The 26738-nt window shown below is 34.7% G+C and overlaps 1 protein-coding gene and 1 pseudogene across 1 annotated transcript; both read left to right on the top strand.

The window, feature by feature from the left end:
* Positions 1-248: 248 nt before the first annotated feature.
* LOC138308875 (uncharacterized) lies at positions 249-23085 on the top strand. The gene is made up of 6 exons (XM_069249910.1): positions 249-281; positions 17895-18074; positions 18229-18327; positions 19500-19672; positions 21994-22065; positions 22389-23085. The coding sequence occupies exons 1-6, from the start codon at positions 249-251 to the stop codon at positions 22558-22560; spliced, it is 729 nt and encodes a 242-aa protein (XP_069106011.1). The 3' UTR covers positions 22561-23085.
* LOC138308782 (uncharacterized) lies at positions 23083-24630 on the top strand (annotated as a pseudogene).
* Positions 24631-26738: the final 2108 nt, after the last annotated feature.

Below are 26738 nucleotides of genomic sequence, written 5' to 3'. Positions count from 1 at the left end.
CATTATCAGCTTTAACAAAACTGTTATTGGCTGCTTTAAAGTCCCATTATGCTTTCACCAAACTTTGCTAAAATATACATTAACATCCCTTATGAAAGGTTCTTCATTTGGTTTCTTTCCAATGAAGATAATTACGCAATAATCAATTAGTAAAGAATTCTTAAAATAGAACGGGTTGATTTGCATAGTTAAAAATACCTCGTGTATACGTATATGTTCGATACCCGGATATAGTAAACAAAACGAGCATGGCCGAGAGAGAGGACAGTTTTGAGCAAACGGTGAGCAATACAATGTTCTATAATTGTTTTAGTATATGATACACATCAGATTTCACATATTATAAATGTGTCCTGTCAAAGGTTACTTATAGTTTATATAAAGCTTAATACAAAATACGTATTAATCGAAAAATAGTGGATGTAAATAGTGAAATGCATACATGGGGCACCATATGGGGTATTTTATCGTATAAATATAAACACGTGGCCGTGTCAATTTTGGTGATGATCGGTTGATTTTCTTTCCTCTCGTGTAATAATTTGAGATAAATACGGTATTTATTCCAAACGATATATAAATAAATAAATATCATGATACTACTAATCTATTCGTAATTCGAGAGTTAGGAGAGCACAGTATATCTAAATACTTAGAATTAAACATACGCATAGAGGTGGACTAATATAGCTTACTCTATACATGTATTATAACTGCTTTCTATTTCTTCTTTGGGTATTTTATAACGATATTCTTATGTCTATGAAATATGTGATAGTACATACATGTACATGTAGATGAATGTAGTCGAGATACATATCAATCTGTATGCTGAGACATGTCTGTATTACATTACTTTGCTCATGATCAACGCGGTTACTGCATGTATATATCGTATATTACATCTATATATATCTATTCTCAGTATTCATGTACACAACTTATATGTGTTTGTTAGGATCCAGCCTACTTAATTGACATATATACCGTTGCTATTACCTACTTAATTTTTTTTATCAATTATGCATGTAAACATTTTCTGGTATATATTCCAACCAGGGGGCTATATACCGATACATTTCGAGATTTCATTTCTGTATAATTAACTGATTAAATGTTTCGATTACGTTTCGTGTGGTAAGAAAAGGATGGTCATACATTTCATCAGAGTATGCGTGTATATACATCAAGTATTGATTACCAAGTGCATGAGTCTTAATTATCGTATGGGCATTTTTAAATATAGGCCTGCAATTTTAATAATAAATATGTACACTGAGCGAATTAAACTTATCAAAGACTCGCATTTATATTAGTACAAACGTCAGTATTAGAGTAAATCACAAGGGGATATAAATCTTGTCAGACTATTGGAGTTTCATCATTAAAAAGTCACAACATATATTATTTTGACCTTGATGCTACCTGGTGGACTATCATTTGCCGTCAGTACGTAATTCTTAGTACCGTATACATGTACGTAGTAAAAAGGAAAAGGGAATTGAAACTGAAATTTCTCTAGTTTCACGAGTGTGCATTCCATTTTACGCTGAACGTGAATTATGTTTATTAGCATTCAGTCCATTTGTTTTCATAGAACAAGTTCGATTTGTGGAGCAAGCATATATATATAAGAGAGAAAAATGTCTATAGAGCCAAACACACCAGCGGTTCATATACAAAAATGTACATGTATCTTTACATGTAGCATAAACATATATTATGTATATATGTTCCAGCGTGTAGTAATTACAACGTTCATAATAATAATCTTATGCTACAATGTGGATTGTACTCAGTTAGTAATTCATGATCATGATCATTTGTCATGGATATATCCGATAATGCCGATATCGTCGTTGACCCTGTTGTCTCAAACAAACACTGGTCTAAGTTTATGTTCGGTCTTCGATGGAGTAGAACATGTAGGCTTACCAGACTTCGTATGTATATGTATGTATACATCGCTGTATTATCATAAAAAGAAACAAAGTGTAATATTTATATAGCTGGTAACGACATGGCGTGTTTGTGTTTACTTTCATTTGTTTACGAGTTTTGTCGAGCCACCCCGTTGGAGGCCTCATCTCGTTTCGATGTACACATTTCAATAAAGCTAGATTAGGCCCAATAGGCATCTATAAATCTTTATTACAGAATACATAAGATCAGCAAATACCATTGTAATTATAATTTAGTTAATTGATTGCTTTCCATTCAAGAACAAAAACTTTTTGAACAGTTTTAGCCTAGTTTTATATAGTACATATATATACATTGTATACATTTGTACATGTACATGTACAACATGTATTTGTAGGTCCACGCGTGGAATGCGTGGGTTCGTAACGTGCTAGCGATCGAGCAACTTGACCGCTAAATTGTCGTTGTTTGAATGTGTGTTCGGTTCGCTGACACGTATTTGGCGAGTCTTCAGTGCGTTGGCCATGCACGTACATGTATATGCATGATGTTGAAGTTTGTTAGGGAAATTCCACTCTTTATGTGCCTACGCATGCGTACTAGATTGTTTTGGCTCTGGGGCGGAACTACGGATTTCCCCCTCTCCGAAGAGGGGTTTTCTATTGTTTTTGGAAAACACAGAAATGTTGGGTATTTTTTATTACCGGATATTTTCATAAGGATATATGTTCTACTATTCAGCAAAGTTTGGTACTTTATGACGATATTTTGTCACCCCAAAACATAATGGGGCTTTAATATAGATAACTAAGAACCATGACAGATTGTGAATCAATTCCATGTGTCTCTGACTAGTTGAGTAAGAGAAAGTGTGTCACAGTCCTCAAAGTGCGATTAGGCCATGATAAGACAACTGGCGCTGCCAGACGTGCTAGGATGATCGACAAAATGACTGGTTACCTGTGAGATCCACCTTTGATGATATAGGATCCGTAAACGACATCAATGCTATCTTTATCATTGATAGAGTAATGCAGTCTCTCACTAGAGATGGAGACTCAGTACGGACTGGGATCTAGTCTGGGGCTAATTGCTTTCGTTATGTAGTGTTTACGTTGTAATGACAGATCCTGCAGATAAACGCGATCTTCTAAAACATTTACTCTAATCATTACTTCACCTTCAGCTCAATGTTATTGGACGCCATTTTTGACAAGAACATCAGTATATTGTGATAGAAATCTTTCTATCTCAGAATACATTAAACCACATAAAACGTATCCCTTCCTATTATGTCATACAAAGTGTTACATGGAGACACACCCCCCCCCCCCCCCCCCCCCCCCCCCCCCCCCCCCCCCCCCACCCCCAATACGAAACGTATAGATAAGTGCCTTTTAGATATATATCACCATTACCTCGTTACAGCGCCTCGTGACGAAATATAATCCTAGCATTTGCCTTGGGCTCACCACTCCGTGTATAGGCAATCCCACCATGCATTAAATCATGTAAACAGACATTAGTGTTTGAAGATTTAGAAATCAATGTTTATTTCTAGGATAACTGCTCAGAACTTCATTAAATATTGATTATGATGTGTGCTGTGTATTTGCATTCCAAGATTTATGACATCATTGGAATTAATAAATAATAAAACAAAAATCAAAAATATATAAACTACCACATATTTTTATCTGCGAACATACATGGCTTTTGCTTGATATCTGATATATATTCAAGAATGTTCCTAACCCAATGGGGGGATATGTACATAAATTCGACACTTTACTACTGTATACACATAGATAATGGATTAAAACGCCAGGAGGTTAACTTTCTGTTGTTCATTTCATGTTTAGACTTCCACTACTTTCTGATGTTAAAACAAAGGAATACGACATTCGTTGTAAAAAAGAAACCAAGGTAAAAATAAAATAAAACTTTATCATTGGCATATATCTCGCTAGATCACGCAATATTCCACGACATTACCACAAACCCTTTACCTCCGGATTGTGAATTCGAATCCCATGAGGAGTAGTTGCCAGGAACTGATCGCTGGGCGGTTGTTTTTCTCCGGGTTTTCACACTGCCCTCCATCAGCAGACCTGGCACTTCCTAAATGACCCTGGCTGTTAATATGACGTCTAATGCTTTCTGCATATGTCGCTTGCATTATAAGACCAAAAGATCAGTTTTAACGCTAAGGTCCGAATCGAACATGACATGATAGAATGTCGTCGCCCGCTGGATTTCTCACAACAATTTTTGCCTTTGAAATTCTTCGAAATGAATGTTACTGGAGTTAGGTGATATTAAACAAGGAAAGAGAAGATTCAAGGCCATGTTGGTATTTTGACAGTGGCCATAATTGGCAACAATTTTACTTCAGGCCCATGGATTAGTGGAATAGTCTTAAACTTAAGTTTGTGCCTAGTGAAATGACAACTTTTTGTAACGTCAGCTGTGATTGGCTAAGTCTAACCTTAAGACGGTTTTTAGACTTAAAGATGCTCCACCGCCGACAGAGCATAAATAATAATTATCATTTGAATTATAATTAGTGTTTAATCGTGTACATATATGTCTAATTAACATAAAAAATAATATGAAATAATTTGTTTTGGCTTTGGTGCATGCGCAATCAGTACTTCATTCCATACAGAATATGGTGCCACGGATTTTTTTCGGGATGCAATTAAATATTTTTCATATTTTTAACTGAAGTTAAGGGTGTACACCTCTGAGAAGTCAAAATTTTCTTGTATTAAACTTTTTTTCTCATATAGATTTTTGGAAAAAGGAGTTCGTACCATAAAAGAAAATGGAAGAAAAACCATATGTCCGTGTGCTCGTTTTTGAGCTTTTGTCACTCGAAGACACCTAGTTGACAAAATGTTGGATTTTATGGGAATTTTGCCGTTTTGACCATATGAGATAGCGATTAAAGCCATAATTTCCTAATGAGATGTTTGATATGAATGAATGTTTGTAGAATTCATTTTCTAGTAGTCTTCTTTAAAAATATACCAGTTTTGATCAATTAGACTAATATTTTTTCTCAGAATAACAACATATGCTACCCCTACCCCTTAATTTTGAGCTACAAAATGCACCATTTTCAGCCATTTTTGCCAAATTTAACCCATTATAGGAAAAGTTCTGGTATTAAACTTTTGTTATTATTTTGCATATCAATAGGGAAACGGTAGTTCTTTCTAAATCAGGAAGAAAAATTAGGGGTCCGTGTGCTTACTTTTTTGCCCCATTTTAATTTTTGTTATTTTTCAGTATTTTAAGGTAAAAAATAAAAGTGCCCAAATTACCATTAAATGTAAAAATAAACTCACAAACGTGTATCGTTTCACATATTAATGCTCAATATCTTAATTACTACGAACCTAGTAACGATTTGCAGCAAAAATTAGCTAAATACAGCTAAAAATGCTGGCGCAGTGATGATTTTAGTAAAAACAATTTCAGTAAAAAATGGAAAAACTGTGGCTCTACTTGAAGCGAAAAAAGACACAATTTCAAAATGGCCGCTAAATGGGCCATTTCTTAAAATCCCTGTATAAAAAAATCTACTAAAAATAGAAATGTAATTTTTTGACAAAATTTGCATCTGGCAACTTGCTACAGATACTGATAAATTATATTTGAAAATCGCATAACTTCTTTGATTTATGTTGAAACGAGACTTCAACGGGACTGAAACCTCAGAAGAATACATCCTTAAATTAGAAGCTCAAATTGTTCAATGGTGGTAATGGTGTAAAGTAAGTAACTTTTGTAACTGAAAAAATACTAAATCGTCTGCACCTGTTTTTGATAGAGGAAAAAATACCATTTGTCAGCGGTGGAGCATCTTTAAGATTGTTTCATGATCTTGGGACCAGATTATCAATAACATGTATGATACATGTATAATAAAATCAGATTCATGAATTAAGACAAATTATATGTTATCGGTAGATTGTGTAAAATGACAGAAACAATGTGACTGAGAATCGTGACATCATTGACGTTAACTTCAGATAAGAATACTACGATTTACTTAACGATTGATTCAGTGACGGAAATTTACATGTATACGATGCTAGAACAATCATTATTCCAACAGCATACTTTAGTGCTGAACATATTCGAAAAAAACCGTTCTAAAATGACTCTAGGGTCAATGTTAAAATATCTAAGGATTAAGTTGAATAATGTTATGGAAATATAACACGAAAATTCTGTAAAATCTGAATATTCTAAATGTTTATCCTTATAAATCAATCTAAACCAGTAAAATTCAAAATTTCTTGAGGGACTCTCTTTTCTTTGATATCATTGCGCTGTTAATTCAGCTAATTAATGGCTGCGTTATAGAAGGCGACGTCATCTTTACGTTATTCCGGATTTGCATATTCAGAGTTATCTGCACTTGCGAGTAGGCATCGATTGTGACGTCATGTTTTTGCGAGCGTAATGTCATACTTTTCGGAGAAAATGACGTGAATTACACTCACAAAATAATGACGTAACAATCGATACCTGCCCAGAAGGGAGCTAACTCTGTAATATGCAAAGACGGAATATGATGATAACATAATTTTAAGCCATTGCTCGTAACTAGGAATCTCTTGTAACCTGTAGCATAAATATAATTATAGGCTAAGCCTATCTGAGAGCGCAGCAGTTAATCCATTATTTCGTTTATTGTTTTTAACTGTGTTACTAAATAGAAATATGCCAGGTAAATGAAGGATTTCCAACGGCGAAAGAGTAATCTCCACTGACCCAACAGTCTTATCGATATTGACATGTGTTTTGTTTTTATAGCTGATTGGGTGCGCTGAATATCTGTACTGCTAGAAACCATTCATAGAATTATTAATTATTAGAATAATAGATTTGCTGAATTACTGGCATTGAGTTTATAACAAGAAAAACAATATTGAACATAAAATACTTCTACTTTCACTTTCTGCAAAAATACGTGATTGCGGCTACAAATTATATCTCAACGTCATTCTCCGTCGCCAGGCGGAAAACTCCGAATCAACTGCTCACGTAAGACGGCTTTTTAGTTTAAGATCCAGGACAAAATGTAATTGTTAGATTCAGGTAAGAATAAATTGGAAGGTTTAGCTTTCACTAATGTTTTCATTTTGAATTTTTTCAAGCGTTACTTCTTTGTAATCATGCGAGAGTATGATTTTGTAATCACAGTAGAGTGTGACTTTGGATACTGTCTTGCGCGATGCTGGATCTTGTGTTGACTTCCTGTTTCCGGTTTTTGGGAAAGTTTTCCAACTCTACATATATTGGATGATTTACATAAAATAGGCCTTACGTTACCGAGACACCTCTATCACAAGAGTTCGCTGCGCTCTCTATAATAAAAATCCGCCACGTTTACGTTACTCAAGCGAAAACAAATAACTCAGTAAAAATAAACAATAAAAATTATATTAATAAAAACTAACTAAAAAGAGAAAACAAATAGATAAATAAAATAAGTGATTTATTCGTTTGTTAATACATGTCTTCGTTTATATACAAGTATTTACTAGCATGTTTTTTTTAATCTTGAGCAATAAATATGGGAGATGTTTTCTACTAATTCTATGAGTAAAAGTGTTAATGCTTACTGTCGTTTCCATGTCATGACGTCTCGTGATGGTATTGTCATGACGTCTCGTGATGGTAATGTCATGACGTCTCGTGATGGTAATGTCATGACGTCTCGTGATGGTAATGTTATGACGTCTCGTGATTGTAATCTCATGACGTCTCGTGATGGTAATGTCATGACGTCTCGTGATTGTAATCTCATGACGTCTCGTGATGGTAATGTCATGACGTCTCGTGATTGTAATCTCATGACGTCTCGTGATGGTAATGTCATGACGTCTCGTGATTGTAATCTCATGACGTCTCGTGATGGTAATGTCATGACGTCTCGTGATTGTAATCTCATGACGTCTCGTGATGGTAATGTCATGACGTCTCGTGATGGTAATGTCATGACGTCTCGTGATGGTAATGTCATGACGTCTCGTGATGGTAATGTCATGACGTCTCGTGATGGTAATGTCATGACGTCTCGTGATTGTAATCTCATGACGACTCGTGATTGTAATCTCTCATGACGTCTCGTGATGGTAATGTCATGACGTCTCGTGATGGTAATGTCATGACGTCTCGTGATGGTAATGTCATGACGTCTCGTGATGGTAATGTCATGACGTCTCGTGATGGTAATGTCATGACGTCTCGTGATGGTAATGTCATGACGTCTCGTGATGGTAATGTCATGACGTCTCGTGATGGTAATGTTATGACGTCTCGTGATGGTAATGTCATGACTCCTGATGGTAATGTCATGACGTCTCTCGTGATGGTAATGTCATGACGTCTCGTAATGGTAATGTTATGACGTCTCGTGATGGTGATGTCATGACATCTCGTGATTGTAATCTTATGACGTCTCCTGATGGTAATGTCATGACGGCTAGTGACGGTAATATCATGACGTCTCGTGATGATCATATCATGAACGTCTCGTGATGGTAATGTCATGACGTCTCGTAATGGTAATGTCATGACGTCGCGTGATGGTATCGTGGCGGTAATGTCATGGTATCAAGAACAACTGTCATATCTATGACGACACTGACCAACAAGAGCAATGTTTCACATCCTTTGAGGTGAATGGAGTTTTGGAGGGTGGATTTTAACCATCGATATATGCGTATTCTATCGTGGTCAAACTACTAAATGTTACTTAATATCACATAGTATTCATTTACATTGGCGTTCAACTAAGCAACCAACAAACAAGAAAAAATTGAAATAGAAAAAAAAACTTTCTGTGACTGCCAAAATGCTCATCAATAACCACAACCATAATAGCTATCTGATTAAGATGAGACTAGCATTTCTAGAAAAAAAAAATATATATAAAAATGAAATATAAGGCGATGCCATCATTATAGTAACGGAGAGAATATATATGTTGTGGAAGATGAAGAGTGAAAAAAAAGTCTTAGATTCTTTGTGGTCATCTAAGGTTATTGGCGTTAAGAAAGTAACTTTTGTAACTGAAGAAAAATACTAAATCGTCTGCTCCTGTTTTTGATAGTGAAAAATACCGTTTGTCAGCGGTGGAGCATCTTTAAAGAGAGTAAGTTCTATACGTCATTCTCAAATATATTATTTCATAATATAATCTGTCCGATGTACCGTGACTTTTCCAATGTATTTATTCGCTTATGTGACTAGTGTAACCCGGAGTGCTTTTCCATTAGTTGAGAATTCATCGTGACGTCATGGCTTCACGTCAGTAAACTATGATTATGAAGGCAAATAAAGAAATAATAATAATAATAATACTAACGTCAGAATTCGAAGACGTCGTGACCAAATGTCGGCCTCAGCTGAATTTTTGCAAATTGTTTGAATGTTGAGATTATACGAAATATAGATTACTGTAGTTTTGTGATAAAATGTATCTCTATCAAATATCCATTCTAATAATATCTCAAAATCAGTGACCATATCCGTCATGTAGATCTATTGTACTTTTCTTTGAGAAGTTGTTTACACACTTAACTGTGATAGGTATACAGGTAAACAACACGACGCCTTTACAATGTTACATTACTGGATACATCTCCTACTTTGTATTCTGTATTGACATATCACGACGTTATCTGTCCATGTGCGTAGGTATTGGTTTTGACGTCAAGTGTAAGCAACGCCATACTTTCTGCGAAAGTGGCATTTACTTATCTCAGAAGGTAATGAAATCTCAATTGATACCTACATACAAGAAAAAAATCTCTGTAAAGTATTTTTATAAAAAATTCGCTACGATTGGTGTCACCTACATATTAACCGGTTTATTTCAGTGACTTTGAAATATAAGTAACGTTTTGCTAGAATTGTTTACTTACCATTTTGACGTGATGTTTATTCTACAGCTAAGGACTATCGTCTCTTGTCACTCGACTAAGGATTTAGATAGCATCGATCTACGTTGGTACCTGCTATCGTATAATCGCTCCGAAGGTAAGGAATCCCGGCACGTGCTTCACAAAGCTCCTTATAAGGGAATATGTCCTTATAAGGTAGGACAACACCAATGAACGAAGTATTCCGCAGACTCTATGATGTCGTGTTGGTGTAAGTAAAGTTATGGTCAGAACGTGAAGTGAATTCCGGATCCACACTGGGGCACTGGCTAGCCGCTACGGTGTTTATAAACAAACGCAAATGAATGCACGGCGTAAAATCGATAAGTTTTTTCCAGTGAGCAGTAGAAAACAATGAAACAGAATTCTGCTGTATTTACAGGATGACAATTTTTCTGTTGGAATCAGTTCGAGTTTATGGAATGCATGAAGCATTACCTTGTAATGTCGGTTAAACACTTCGTTATGGTCGATAGACCAATACGTACTCTATGTTTGTGAATGGACCTCGCCAGGTAGACGGTATATACTATACATTATTTAATGATCTACATATAGGCAATCAACAATGACTCGAACAATGATTCCCTAGCTAGCATCATACTATCTGACCAGCCCTCATACGGCTGTAATCAGGACAAATTTAGATATAGTGTTAACAGGAAATGGTTACCATGACAACAAGTACAAAATAAAGCAGGATGCATGCGATGGTGTAACGTTACTTATAAAAGTAATAGGAATACAATCTATCGTAGAGATTTAACATTCTTAACATGGCTGATGTGGCTTTACAGTGTTATGTCAGTGGTAACTAGTGAGAATAACGTCTGCCGAACTCAAACGAAATTGTTCTTTTGTTCGCTTGATAATCTCTGATAAATTCCATTAGGTAATGTTTCTAATGGTTGATGTCGCAAGTGTTTTCAGATAAATGGATAACAGGCAGGCAACAAGAGCAGCACTATATTTTACCTCATATACTTCAAGAGTACCATAGATACTATACCGCGCTGACTTCATTGGAAACAGTAATTCATTCAATATCCTTTTTAGGAAGTGCGATGTCAATGTTGTATTGATCAGGTGGGGATGTATTTCATTCAACTTTATTTTAGTGTATCCTGCATATTATGAGTATAATTTTAATAAAGAGCAAAAATAGCCTGATATATTCATCCGTTTTCGTAATACATGGCATGCATAAAACATATCAGACACAATGTTATCTTTGATTACTTTCACAGATGAACCACATTTGCATGTCAAAATAACATATGGGGTAAAGTAGACATTAAAATAGTATGAACAAGAATTGTCAATTGTTCAAGGCAATGTGGTTCTATATCAACAGACACAGAACGAACACAAATATGTTTACATGATATAAAGATAACAACTAAATTAATCTCTTGATAATTTAGCGAACATTTTGTGAATACTGTTGTAACTTCTTTGCCCCATATTTACCACTTCCCTATCCACCAGACAACTGCCTTAGCGGAAGTCAATATAAAATGGTTGGAAAATAGAATAGGATAGCATAAGAGATGAAATTATGTTGCTTACTCTTATAAATCTAAAAGAAACGAAAGTTAATTCGATGAATCGAAATTAGTCATTTTACTCTTAGGTGTTTTCACAATTGCAATCTAAGCACTCCGACATACTAGCAATCTAAGCACTCCGACATACTATCAATCTAAGCACTCCGACATACTAGCAATCTAAGCACTCCGATATACTAGCAATCTAAGCATTCCGACATACTAGCAATCTAAGCACTCCGACATACTAGCAATAATGAGTCGGTGGTTGTTTTTTTATCATGCAAAGCCTATCTCGGGGTACCGCCCTTACGTAGCGTCATTGTAAAAACAACCTAAAAACAAAAATTAGCATCAAACAAACGACAAACTTGTCAGTATTAAAAATCAACGAAACAATTTTTACGATAGTATGGATAGCTTACCGTAGTCCACTAAACCTGCCTATATTATTAGCCTTTTTTCGCCTAATATTTAATTATTATGCACAAAAAAATCCCCATAAAAAACCTAATACTATAGGCAGGTTTAGCGGACAAAGCTAACCTTTGATCTGAGCGACAGGTCAGGTATACTATATTGGATGGCCGAAAAAACTATCACACTCTACAAACGTTTTTTTTTTTATGTAAGCAAACGTTCAATGTTGCCGAATAATGTGCGTTTAAACAATTATTACTGCCTGTTTGAGTGTGAATAGACTGCAGGTATTGGTAGTTATGTGTGATGTGATTATGCTATTGATTGATTCTCGTTAGAGTATAGTTATATTTACAGCCACTCTATGTTGTTTGTCCAGACATAACTCACTAGAAAATACCCGGCGTCAGATCCGCCGCACAACGATCACACAAACAAGTAATGATTAGCACTTGTTGTCGACTAAGCCGCTCGTGTAGTTAATGCCTCATATATTCAGTGATATTACAAGTGGAAATAATTGGTATCAAATTAATATCTGCGAATACTATACACCAGCGAAATATTTTAATTTAATCACGTACCCAACAACAACGTACAGTTCAAGGAATTCTAGGAATCGGTAAACTGCGAAATTCATATATAAGCCCGTATAGAAAGCCGCGAAATATTGTCCTCGTGAATTGTAAGTGTTGTACCATAATTTGCGCATTAGAATACACGTCACGGGTGTGATCCAGGTGGTACGGGAGTGAAAGCGTTCCATTTATAACCGACGCTGAGCTCTCAGGGTCGTATCGTTTAATTAAAAATTGCAACTGCAAATCAAGGCAGAGATAATGCAGGGCAGGTTCATTATTTGAGCGATGGAAAATTTGACATTTTAACATTACTCACATTAAAAGCATTACAAAATATTTTTTCGATAAACATTTTTTACGTCATTGACTGCAGTGATGATGATGATGATGTCGTTGATTAGAGTCGCAATTGATTATTTTTTTAACCTGGCGTATTTTTGATATTAACGGTCGAAAAACAACATCCTTTCTGCTTTTCCCAGAGAGAATAAAAATGTAATACGTACGCCATTACACAAGTTACAAGTTATGATCTACGTATCGATTGTTTCTTTTGATGTTTATCACAGTCGGCAATATGAAAAAATAAAAAAAAAATAAAAAAAAAAACATTATCTGTGTTTCGTGCAAAAATATCTTTTCCTGGTATCCAGGCTATGAACATCTATAATTGACGATGGGTCTGACTTTCAGCAGATTATTTTTTTACTATTACTACTATTCGTGTGTGGTCATCGTTGATGTTTACTGGTCGTAAATATACTAAATTAGGCCACTAATAGTTCGTTCTGTCAAAGATCAATCGGTACAAACGTTTAGATAAACTGATTATAGGTGTTCAAGCGTTCAGACGACCTAATTAGAAGTGCATGTCCAAAAGTAAGTTTTCATTACGAGACGTTCGTGTCCTAAGTAAAGTTTGTATGGACACGTCATTTCTTCAGATCTACAGATTCAAAAATAATGTGCCCCAGGAGGCATCATAAAAATACAATTAGATGTGACATGGTGTGGCGAAGACGAAAAGAGGCTATAACCAGATGAAAGTGAAAACAAATTGGACGTCGGATAAAACATATGTTCTAGTGATCAAATCGATACAATCGATTCAGTGATGGGCTTATGTGGAAAATGACAACGTAAAAGTCGATAACCGGGTTCACGTAAAGAAAGGTGTCGGTGAGAGAAATTAAACTGAGACATTTTTTTTTCTAAATTGCTTGGCAGTGAAGGATTTCCGTAAAAACAAATTATTGTCTAACAACACAATCACATTATGTAATGGATAATTTCCGAAAACCTGTTCATTATAAGAGAGTATGGATAGTAGCGAGCCCGCAGGGCGAGGTACAATCCATTCTCTCTAATAATGGACGTTTGAGGAATTTATCCTACTTAAAACCCATCATACCACTACCCACTACCGTGCGTACCCTGTTAGAGAAATGGGACATCCCACTTCAGGTATTGCACAGGTGTTCACTCACCTGTGACAAATAATGGACTAACAATGTTGAGATGCATGCACAATCATTTAGTTTTACACCTTTGGAGGTACAACAGTGTTTTTGAACATGTCGGATAGTGATATATTCCTTACCCGGTCATCATTTAGGGATGTACGCAGCTGTGATTCAGATGATATAACATTCTAACTGGAGTAATTGCTTGCCTGTTTGAAGTGACCTGTTTATTCGCACAAGGACACAGGGACTTGTAACGTAGGTTGTGAGAAAGTCTGTCGTGTATACATGTGTACCATATACTATATAAAAGGACAAGGGAACCAACGGCTCGCTTGGAAGAGGTACACCTGCCTCTACAAAAGTCGCCCGTATTCCGTCAAACATTGATAAATATGTACATATTTAATACCAATATATTCTTAAATAAATTTTCGACATGGAAAACACAACTTCAAACACGAAATAATATATTAACATACCTTTATTTCACTATGAACGTGGAAAATGCAGTCAGATATCACCGATGTCGTTTTGCCTGTCCACTGAAATCTAGGTTAAACACGTTTATGTGGATATTGTGTACCCCATACCCGGACCCGGACTGGAAACACCATATACCCGGTGTCTGTACAATAAACGCTACAATATCAATGTGGTAACGGTCAAGTACAACATTAGAGTCTCCATTTAAGTTAGATTCTTCAATTAATGATATGTGCATCTCAAATTAAGGTTCTTCTAAGAACCTAAACCGTGAAACTTAATTTATACAGAGTCTGAGTACAGAATTTCAGTGTAGTATCGGGTAAGGGCGAGTACACCAAAAAGTACCCATCATCAATTACAATATGGCGGATTATACGAACAAGATTCGCGTGCTGGATAAAAAAAAGTGTGATTCCTCGCTTAGCTGTTGGATTGGATTAATGAAAGAGTTATCAGAGATAGCCTATTTGTATTTGCAATGGGAAAATATCACCAGAAAGTGAAAGGAATGCATACAGAATTTGTTACAAGGGAATATGAGTGCTTTTGACCTAGATTTTACTGGACAGGCAAAACGACATCGGTGATATCTGACTGCATTTTCCACGTTCATAGTGAAATAAAGGTATGTTAATATATTATTTTGTGTTTGAAGTTGTGTTTTCCATGTCGAAAATTTATTTAAGAATATATTGGTATTAAATATGTACATATTTATCAATGTTTGACGGAATACGGGCGACTTTTGTAGAGGCAGGTGTACCTCTTCCAAGCGAGCCGTTGGTTCCCTTGTCCTTTTATATAGTATATAGTACACATGTATACACAGCAGACTTTCTCACAACCTACGTTACAAGTCCCTGTGCACAAGGACATGTGCATTGTCTAACTTTACATCAAGTACATACAAGCAAGGTGAGTTTTCCCTACAATTTAAACATAACTGGTTTTTTTTTAATAAACCATGCGCATGTTGTATATATATGATAGAATAGCCATATCTGATTGATATAGTAGCATTGCACTGGTATACTGTTAAACCTGTCTAATCCGACACCACGTTGGAGCAACTTGTTTGGTCAGATTATTCAGGGTGTAGGAAGTCAGGTATTATCAGCTGATTGTTGTATACTATTGTTGAATACGGAACAGTTACAGAGAGGATGTAGGGAAACTAGGTGTCAGATTAGACAGGTTTCGCTCTACTATGATTATTATATTATGTTTAACAATAATCATCAGATTACATGTCTGAGGGTTGTGAGATATCTCAGCTAAAAGACTGCATGTTATTCCATCTCAATCAAGAAGGTAGAATTCCTATTCCTCGTCAATTACAAGTTTTAAAAATATGCAACAAATAATAATGCAAGACTCTAATTATGTTTTTTTTTATTTTCAGAACAGTAACAGCTAAAAAGGGAAGTAATAATTTCGATGGAGCAATGAACATAATTGTAAAAATTTTGGTTGGTTCAATAAACTTGTTTGGTTTTCTTTACAGCAGCGGTTTTTTCCTGTGTTCAAAATAGACTGTCCATTATTTTCCCGACTGTCTATTATTTTGGGGAATAATGGACAGTGGCCCGATAATAATGGACAGAGAGTTACATAATGGACTCAAAGGTGTCCATTATTTGATATAATGATCATATATAACAAAGGAAACTTTACTAGCTGGGTTTTAACATGAAGATATAATAGAATTTGGTTTCAAAATCATGGTATTACTAACAGTTTTCATAACCCATTGAAATTAACAAACCGTGGCATAAATCCGTATAAAGAATTCAGTCTACTTTACAGACTAAATTTATCACGGATTATGGTTTCGTTCTATATCAATACACAGCATCAATGTCTCTATTGTGACATCAATAAACAGAGGATCTCGCCTTTCTGATATTTAGTGTTCATAGAAGTATAACAAGGAAATTTTGTGATAAAACGCGAAGTGGTAAATATACTTTGAACTGAAAAGACATTTACTCATAAGACTCTTTGTTAAATATATGTCTGAGACATCACAATAGCTAGTATTCATATTGTTAATATTATCAATGTATAAGATTAGAGTCCGGAAGTACAGCTTTTCAGTACATGTCAACATTGATCAATTTTTTATCATATATGTATAACAACTCAGCTAACCTGTCCATTATTACGTAATAGGATTATCATATTAGTCCACTTGTCATCTTCTGATTGTCTCAGTCTGATTTGACACCTATAGAAAAGCGACATGCCAAGAGCTAAACTTTTTTTTTGCATTGAACTGATCTCATGATCAGGGGTGAAATGGTACGAATTATCTGGTTCGGTTTGTATTGCGATACATTGTTCATGGTTCGGTTGATAATTTGATATTCATATCTGCCAAATTGTGAAAATATCAAGAGCATATCAAGAGCAACACCCGGCATTATAAACTCTTACATCATAGATAATACATTTCTAATATTAAGACCTAAATCTTACATGCTACAATGTTTCAAATCTGGAATCAACCATATGCTAGACAAGTTCACTCTTTAAATCTGTTTATACCGTTTCTAGAAGCTAGGGACAGATTGTTGTGGCACATATCACAACAAAGTTATAAAATTCCTTGACCACTATTGCAAGTGCCACAGGAACCAGGGAAATAATACTGGTATGTATAATTGACTGTCAGTGTTATAGTTTATATTTGCATATTCAGTGTTATAGTTTATATTTGCATATTCAGTGTTATAGTTTATATTTGCATATTCAGATGAGGACATTTTCTGGGTGTAACCTACAGCAAGTGGAGAATACTGCAGCAACAGCAAATTTCATTACTACACATAGTTTTCAATTTGAAAAGCAAGGAGAAAATAGCAATATAGAGAGAGAAAAATGAATTTAAAGGAAGTACTATGGATATATAAATTTGAATATGTAATATATACCAAGGGAATTTTTTTTTTAAATGTGATAACTTGTTTAATGATTTCCTTTTGTATAATGTTATTGTTATCTAAATGTTATATATTACTTTCAGACAAACAAACAAGTCACAAATACACCAGCACACATACCACACAGCCAAAATCATTAAACAGAAACAATAAACCAACCAACACAACATCCCAACCCAACATAAATAGCCATTTCGCACAAAAAGACCCAACTACATGCAACACAAACACTAGCATCATTGGTCTTCACACAGGAACATCTATACCCTTGTTGTCCTGTGGGGATATTGAGGCAAATCCTGGCCCAATCTATAAGGGAAGTAAATCAGAAATGCATACATTTTTACGCAATAATTTGAATTGTCTTAATTTTCATCATTTTGTTTCAGATATAATTTCTTGTATAATTTCTTTAAGTAACAAACTTATGTTCGGATATTTATATTGTTTACTATTGATGTGCTAAGGTGTATTTTACGTCTTGCAACAAATACATTTGTAATAGTTTTGTGTATCAATTTTTGGATGCTATAGATGTAAAAGATTTTTGCTTCATTTTTAGTGTGAACATCAAACATGTGGAGGTAATGAGCAGACGTTTCCATCAATACAAGACCTTGCCAGACACATATCTGGTACCCATGTGTTCGACATCATATGTGGACGGGGAGATTGTGTCTGTGGAGCTCCTGACATTACTGACAGAGATATGGAATCCCATATTCTTCAACACATATACACGGTTATAACACCATTCTGTTTAATACATTCTAGTAGTTTGTTTTGAAATAAGTGTTGAGCAAACAATAACATAGAATTCAAAATTCTCAAAGCTTTATTTTGGATTCTTAAGAAATTCTTTACTTTATTTTTGATAATTGATATTTTAATTACAGACTACTATTTTCGAATCACTTGATTCCTGGTGTGAGGCATTGCCTTCCGGTTATCTTGATGAGCATTCCACAGATCTACGGCTTTGCCCGCCTGCCTTGGTTAGTATAATGCTTTCTTTCATACCTACACGTGTAATACTGGCTGGTCTAGGGCAATACACTCATGTCGCCTGAGGCTGTATTGCATGGCTACCCATGCAATAAAGCCTCGTGACGTCACGGCGTCAACAAAATCTCTATTTCCTCGGTAAAATTTTAACATTTTTTCACAAAATTGACTGGTTTTACTATAAAAGATGCAAGCAACGGAATTTGTGTTGAAAATATCACGTAATTTTTCATGTATGGAAATTGACTTCCAGTCGTGGATTTCTTCGAATTTATTTCAAAATGGCGGGATATTATAGTTGTAAAATTGCAGTAAAACGTCGTGGTATGAAAGAAAAATACTCTTTCATAAGTGGATATGAAGGATAGGGATATTCTACCCTCGGGATCACAAAATGTTGCAAAACCCTCGGCAAGCCTCGGGTTTTACTACATTTTGTGACCCTCGGGTAGAATATCCCTATCCTTCATATCCACATATGAAAGAGTCTTATAATCTATACATATTACTGGAAATATAAATCATTGAAATGTATTATTATTCTTCCTATTGATCAGCTTTGGTTGTATTTCCCTGATTTTTAACATTTACAATATTAAAGCCATTTATCATTGACATTAACTACATTTTCATAAAACTCACAAGGTTTGTAAATCTAGACTTTGAGCATAAGTTCCCTTTATACCATATTTGACAACTTATATTACTCTTAAATGAGTTTCCCTCCATATTAGATTTATAATACGAGTTTATAAGTTTTCATGGCCTTTAAAGAGAGAAAAAATGAAAAACTTGAAACGAATATCATCAATTTAATTTGAAGGGAAACGATTCTATTTATCATATGACTAATATTTGCCTTTGTCTCTTCCCGTTTGGAGTTTCCTGCTAGATGATCAATCAATCGATCCGTTGAAATACGTACCATTCATCAGAATCAACCAATCACCATGCAGATAGGTTATATCACGCCTATGTGATAACTAAAATTTATTAAATGGATATATTGAATGGGAAAACATACAATACTTCTTCTCCTTATGTAGTTTATGTGACAAAAATGCTCTTGGTCAGTATTTGCCTTTAATAAGTTTATTTCTCTAATAAGAACCAGTTACACAGTTCATGACTCATTTGATTTGTGTATTCTCTGTCTTTACAGAGAGGTGACTTGAACCTTTTACTGTTAGATTCTTCATTTACCATCAAGAAGATGTACATCATATTTGACCACATGATACCTTTTCCATTTACAACAGAAGAGTTCAAAAGAATATTACGGAAAGGTGGAGAATTTCATCTCAAGGCAGCCACCAGGAAAATAGGAATTCAAGAGTAATTAATATAGATTCATTGATGAGCAATATTGTTTTAATGACGATACTGATAAACAGGAACTAAATATGCCATTATTTAATAATGTGTATAGTGTGAAAATGCCTGACAACACTGATCACACTAGAATTGTAACTTCTGTACCTGAACTCAAAGGTACATGTACTGCCTTCACTCTACATAATACTAAAAGAGTTTTAAAAAGATGAAAACTTCCCATTCGCAACCACATCTATATGACTGTCCATGGGAAACAAATTTAATGAAAAATTTGTAGAGGTGTAAAACTGCTATAGTTACAGAGTTGAAAATAGTAGAAAAATTACAAGAAAATAATTAATTAATAATTAAATTTTTACTAGAAGTAGAAGATTGTGCAATAAGGCTTTCTGCATCACCGGATACTACTGAAGGTGTATTTGTTTGTAATGTGTTTATGGTAGAGGTTACTGAAAGAAGTATTGTTTATGCAAGATATGTTAAATCAGGTTGCTATACTGGTTTCATGTCTCAATGGCTGAAAAATTACTTACTCGAGGTATTAGACATTTCTTCTGAAGCATTATTTTTGGGTCAAGTTGTTACAAATTCTGACATTAAAACATTAAGTAAAAATCGTGAAAGTGAAAGGACGATCAAAGGCAAAAATGGAAGAACTGATAAAAATTATACTTTACTTTAGGGAAATGGTTTAAGTCATGCTGAAAATTGTGGTGTCAGTTGTGTGCTTTTAAATATCTCTCATTATGTCAGAAAGGGATTCCATGCACATATAGAGTCAGAGTCCTCAGATGATAAGTTTTTACAAATACAAATTTCTGTCATTTCCTCTGCAAATACGGACTGAACAAAGCAAGTTGTCCGAGCATTTTGCTGAAGAAAATTTTCCCAATTCTCTACCTCTTTTAAACCAGTCTATTTATCTGAATTATTTATCAAATTGCCAATCACTATTGCAATAAAAAGTTAGATTTGAGGAAAGACTGCCAATATCGAAGTCAATACCAAAATATTTCCGTTACCAAATCTCATGACTGTTTTTGAAAAATGATACTCATAAGTTAGTTGCTTGTCCTTATACAGATAATACTGTTGAAGTTGCTCCTGCAGCAAAACTTACTAGAAACGGCAGAGCAACTAGGGAAATGTTTTCTATTGCCCTTGGAAGCTCACCTGTAGAAAATTTAGATAGCTTCAAGCGAGATGTTATACAGTCAGGTACTTTAAGTATCCATTTAAATATTGATGATAAAATAGTCACAGTTTTAAATGATTACAATCCTGAAAATGGAAAAATTTCGAATTTTGATTATTTTGATACCTCTCGGCAAAGAGGATGGTTTTGTGTACAGGTGTTCGTATAGAATATACAGAACTCCAATAGAATGCGCCAGAGTAGAAGATGTTTTCCAAAATAGCTTAATTGATGTTTCAACTAATGCATGCTTTTGTCGCTTTTTGAAAGAATGTGTTATTCCAAGTATCCTTATTTCCCAGGAAAATAAAACTGCACTTGATCCTAATGTCGCTGAAGGTTTAAAATTTTGTGAGAAACCATGTGTTACTTTGATTGGTAGAAATAATACAAGGAAGTTTTTAGTTTCTAATTTACCTGATGGAAAACCTGCAACTGTGCACATTATTTTCAATGCATCTACTGATAAATATGTTATTTCATATTTAAATGGATACTGCAAATCCATTATTATCGATTATCCAATATTGAATTGTTTGATGATTCAAATTCACTGTGTGAACATTTAAAATGCATCCATAAGTCCCAAGAATGGCAAACGTTTAAAATAGAAAGTATTGAGGATTTTGATGAACAACCTTTTGATGATCCTCATGCAGACTTGCCGCAAATTGAGCTTGACTTTGGCTTTATTAGTTTAACGACCTATTAACAGCCAGGGTATATATATATATCTGCCATACTATAAGATTTGACTTCTGATAAACATGTATATTATATACATGTAGCATAGCCCTCTAAGCAAATATCAAGTAACAAGTACCCATATCTGATTACTTGTTTGCTTGATAGTCAAAATACTATTTAGCAGTACAATTTAAAATTAATGTACATGTTGATATTTATTTCTAATTCACTCTAAACTATCCGGGCTGGATGGATACTGATTACTGATTATTAAATATTGAGAATCTATTATACTATATATATAATTATTTAATTGAATGATCGAACTATATACATATTAGAATCATCAATGTTGGTTGCATAAGAAATTGCATTCAATCTCATACCAAAATTTTCTTTTTCACATACAACGAAAGATAAAATGCTTAGTTGTTTACAGACTCTCATACAGATTCCAAGGGGATGGGCCAGTGTGCAGAAGCGCAGGGACTTTATGGCCAACTATCTCATGGTGTGTATGTATGTTAGTCTGTCAATAAATGAGCATGATTCTTATCCCTATTCGAAACCTAAAATCATTAGGAATATGAATTCCAAATAATAAAAATTGAATCAAAACATTTTCTATTGAAACTAAAATTTGAGTTATCCCCCTTTAACTAGTAATTACTTTTTTACTGTATTGTAACTTATTCAATTTATATGTGTATATATATATATGTATTAATATTTAAAAATATGAACTGAAAAGGACTTAAATAAGCGTAGCCTGATGTCCGATCCTTTTGATGTATATAATGTCAATAAAATATTGTTGAAATTGTAATTGAACAGCCGGGGTCATGTAAGGACGTGTCAGGAGTACCCGGAGAAAAACCACCGACCAGCTGTCAGTACCTGGCAACTGCCCCATTTGGGATTCGAACCCGCATCCAAGAGGGGGAGAGCTTGTGGTAATATGTCGGGACATCTTAACCACTCGGCCACCGCGGCCCTAAGAGCTTGATTTTGGGTCAGATATATTGGAAGACTTTAGAAATAATACTGGCATGAATGTTTTGATGTTTCCTCTTGTTTGTGGAAATTCCCATATAAAAGTTCTCATTTTGCGAGGAAGGAATGTTCAAAAGAGTAAGCAGCTGATGTACAAATACGGGATTTGTTTAATGATAAGAATGAAGACTGTATTCCTCGGGTAGATGGATGCCTTAAAGGTCCTATTTTTGTTCAGTCTGTACCTTTGACAACATGTCCATTTGGGGCAGGTTGGACAAGTTCTGAATATCTTGATGGGGTTACAATTTTTAAAAGACGCATCCGCCTGTATACTGAGATTGTCCCAGTTTTATGTAATATTCATACACGTATATGTACAGCTTCATGCTGCCTGTTACCATGGGATGAAGGGGAATCATCATGTATCCATGTGTATAACTCTGATACAGCTGCAGGTGACGAAATTGGTTGGATGTATGTACATCAAGTTTTGAATTCTAAAACAACATTTCAGGGTTTTGTAAAAGTATGACATCTACTTATATCAGACGTTTTCCAAAATCTCGAAGTTTTATGGACCCTGGAGTTTTTTTTTAAATGGTGGTTCAGCTGGGCATCAAACAAGCATATTGACTTCAGGAAACCATGTGAAGTATGTAAATTTACACTACACCAATTAGCATGTGATGGAACAAAAATGGGGATTGGCTTTCGAAATGCTGTTTTTGATCCTATTGAAAAACCGACGAAACCTGCAGTTTATCAAACGCTACATCGTAGATTAGACCGTTGTTTCTTAAAAAGTTCTATTGATATTAGTGCTGAAAATATGAAGTGTGTAGAGAGCACCTGTTTTTTTTTTTTTTTTTTTTTTTTTTTTTTTTTGCAAATATAGTTTTCGGGGAAGAAAAGCAATTTGCAGAGGCTAATCTTGATGAAGATACTGTCATTGCTAGGGCAGATTTTCTTCAGACCGTTTTACCTGAAGATGTTAAGGACTCATTTGAGCGCTTCCTTGTAGGTAATATGCCAGATGTTGAAAAAAATTGCCTGTGCAAAGTTATGCTATCTACTACTGCACCACTGTCTACAATTATTTCAAAGTGCATTGTGTCATCATTAGATGAACTACTTGTTTACATCAGTAGTAATAATCCAGATGAAAATGGGGACAGATATTTCAACGCTGCCATGCAAAAAACTTTTTTACTGTCCAGAGGTCACAAATCTCATTGCAAATTCTATGTATTGAAATCAGAATGAAAATTTGTTGACACAAGATATCGTCAAATTTATTAAACATATATTAACTTGTGTAAATTCCTTTGTTTCTTTCCCACCAGAAGAAGCAGTAGAACAGATAGGTACATATAATCCACCCAAATATGGGCGGGCCTATTACTTCACACCGAGTGGTAATGCTTTGAGAAATATTCGTAAAATTTACCATAGATGAGGGAAAGGCAGCCAGGAATACAGAAGCTGATGATCATCCCATGTCTTTTGAGACCTGTCATAAACTTTTTTCGAAAGCCTTTTTTCAGCAAGAGGATCTACATCTTTATTTTTTATGATTTTTCCGTCATATGGACATTGCTATGGATTCCACATGGCATATGCTGAGGGTAGAAAAGACCCTTATGCATCTCTTTATAGTCACATAGAAGTCCCTCCAAAAGATATTTTCTATGATTTTGGCTGTAATCTGCAAGAATATTGTCTCAACATAGAAAGTGGATTTTTTGAAAAGGTGAGATTTTTTCATGACATATTTCATGTTTTCCCCCATAAAAGGGCTATAGGTCATCAAGGCTTCTTGGTTTAGATACCGTAAACTCTGAAATTTGTGAACAATTCAACAGCTTTTTGCAATGCATTAAGCCAACTGCTCGCCAAATGAATCAAACAGTTTTTGTCTTTTACCTACAATTTTTTTGTACGATAAAGGAAAAGACTTTCTGTTGCTCTTGCTGGCTCCTTCTAATGAAAAGTTTAGGTTGTTTCCAACAAAGCTTGTTACAGTAATATAAGGGTGTGATGATGAGTTTGTAATAGATCAGGTTTGTTATGGTTATTTGAGGGGTTATTATGAGAGATTTATAGAAGTTTAACATAGAATGTTTCCATAAGATTTCTGACTTTTTTAACAAGATTTGATACGCAATGGCAAATACATGTGATACTGGCCTGAAATCATTTCATATTATAACCATACATAACTGATTTAAAGATTAAGGTGCATGGTCAATAATGGCGATAACTCCTAGAGCTGATACGACCAACACAGAAGCTGAGTTCGCCATGATTGATCAGGCTACCTGTGACATGGAAGTAACTGTGATATTTTTTGTATATCTTCCTTATTTCATCAACCTCTTTTTTTTAATTGAACTGTGACTTGTTGTTAATATGTCTCCTAATGAGAGTCTATTGTTATTATGATTTATAATAATACATATTCCGTAGAAAAACCTCCTGGGCATAGGGTCGGGGAAATCTTCTAGTGCAGTTTATCTATTTGTACATACACATATTCATTAACATAGTGCAATTTACATGTCACTATATATACATATATGCTAGTTTCATTTTGCGTAGGAATACAATTAACCTTGTTGGTGCATGTGTTATGTATGTCACTAAATACCTGTAGTTATTAGATAAGGGAGATAACTCGTATAGCTTCATTATCAATACATTCTATTAAGTTCATATGATTAATTTAGGTTGTAGAACTTTCTAGTATATTATTATGTGTAAACATACATGTTTGTAAACATGTTAGTTATAAGTAGGGACCTAGAATGATATATTTCCAGAAAGTTCTGTGTGTTTATTTGTTTACGGTTTTTAATTAAATATTTCTAGAAGTAGAAGGTTCTCCAATATTCTTGAATTAGGGTTTAGCTATATATACTCCAACTGTCCAAAGCTAATCAGAACTGTAATGAGACCTGTAATTAGACATATCAAGAATTGTACAGCGCCATATTAGATTCTATTAGGAGAGCTATTGTGACTTCATCTGTGGATTATTAAAACACATTAAATTGTGAAATCTAAAAATTAATTAAGACATTTTCAAAATTTGTGTACAAACTTTGAGTTTACATTTGAAACCAACAGCTAGATAAACATGACGACTATGCAGGTAGAACAGTTTGTTAAAGCGCCATCCCTGGAAGTTCTTTCGCAAGGCAGTAAGAAGGATTTACTGTTATTGGGTAAACATTTAGGCCTAACTATCAAAACTCGTTTGAGGAAAGCTGAAATTAGGAATGTAATTATAAGATATTTTGTTGACAATGGCAAATTGACTCTAGTGCATTAGATAGTATAGAAGAAATTGAAGAGATTGAAACAGAACTTAGAATTAAAGAATTAGAGCTAGTTTCTCAAGACAGTTCAAGTAATCCAACTTTTAGGGATTTACAAGGAAAGAGAGGTTTTGAAACATTAGGTTAGTTCTTCCTTTTCAAGAGAAAGAAGTTGACCAGTATTTTCTGCATTTTGAGAAAATAGCTGACAGTATGATGGCCTGAAGATAAGCTAACAATGCTTCTTCAGAGTGTCTTGATTGGTAAAGCTAGAGACATTTAATTTTCTTTGTCTGTAGATGACATTTCAAATAACCAAGAAGTCAAGAAAGCTATTTTGAAAGCTTATAAGTTAGTTCCTGGGGCTTACCGTCAGAAATTTCGAAACTCGAGAAAGAGAGATGAACAAACTCATGTAGGATCAGAGAAAAAAGAACAAATGTTTAATAGGTGGTGTGATTCTTAAGAAATTGATGAGGATTTCGGTAAATATGGGCAATTATTGTTGATAGTGGAGTTTAAACGTTGTGTCCATACAAACATAAAAACTCATTTAGATGAGAAAAAATGTTGAAACAGTTAGTGAAGCAGCTACAATGGCTGATGATTACGCTCTCACCCACAAACGCTCATTTGTTAGAAACAGTTATCAAGACGAAAACATTACCACAGGTACTAGTAAATTTGGTCAGCCTAGGAACCCAACCTTTAGTGATCCTTCTAACGACAAACCTAAATTAGGTGATAACACTAAGTCTGATTCTAAAACAGATAGGGCAGGTGTGGGGTCTCCCTCTGGTCCTGTTTGTAATTGCTGCAAGAAAGTAGGACATGTTATGTCTGAATGTTATTCTCTCCAGCGTAAGGAGCA

This window comes from Argopecten irradians, chromosome 15 (assembly GCF_041381155.1).
Source record: "Argopecten irradians isolate NY chromosome 15, Ai_NY, whole genome shotgun sequence".
Classification (NCBI taxonomy): domain Eukaryota; kingdom Metazoa; phylum Mollusca; class Bivalvia; order Pectinida; family Pectinidae; genus Argopecten; species Argopecten irradians.
The sequence above is the reverse complement of the archived record's forward strand: the minus strand, read 5'-3'. Positions and strand labels throughout refer to the sequence as shown.

Bases quoted from the DNA above. Each gene is read 5' to 3' on its own strand.
- LOC138308875 (XM_069249910.1), top strand. From the start codon at position 249: ATGGCCGAGAGAGAGGACAGTTTTGAGCAAACG. The intron at 18,328-19,499 runs GTTAGTATAATG...CTGTCTTTACAG, and splicing joins GGCTTTGCCCGCCTGCCTTG to AGAGGTGACTTGAACCTTTT. The intron at 22,066-22,388 runs GTGTGTATGTAT...GTAATTGAACAG, and splicing joins TTATGGCCAACTATCTCATG to CCGGGGTCATGTAAGGACGT.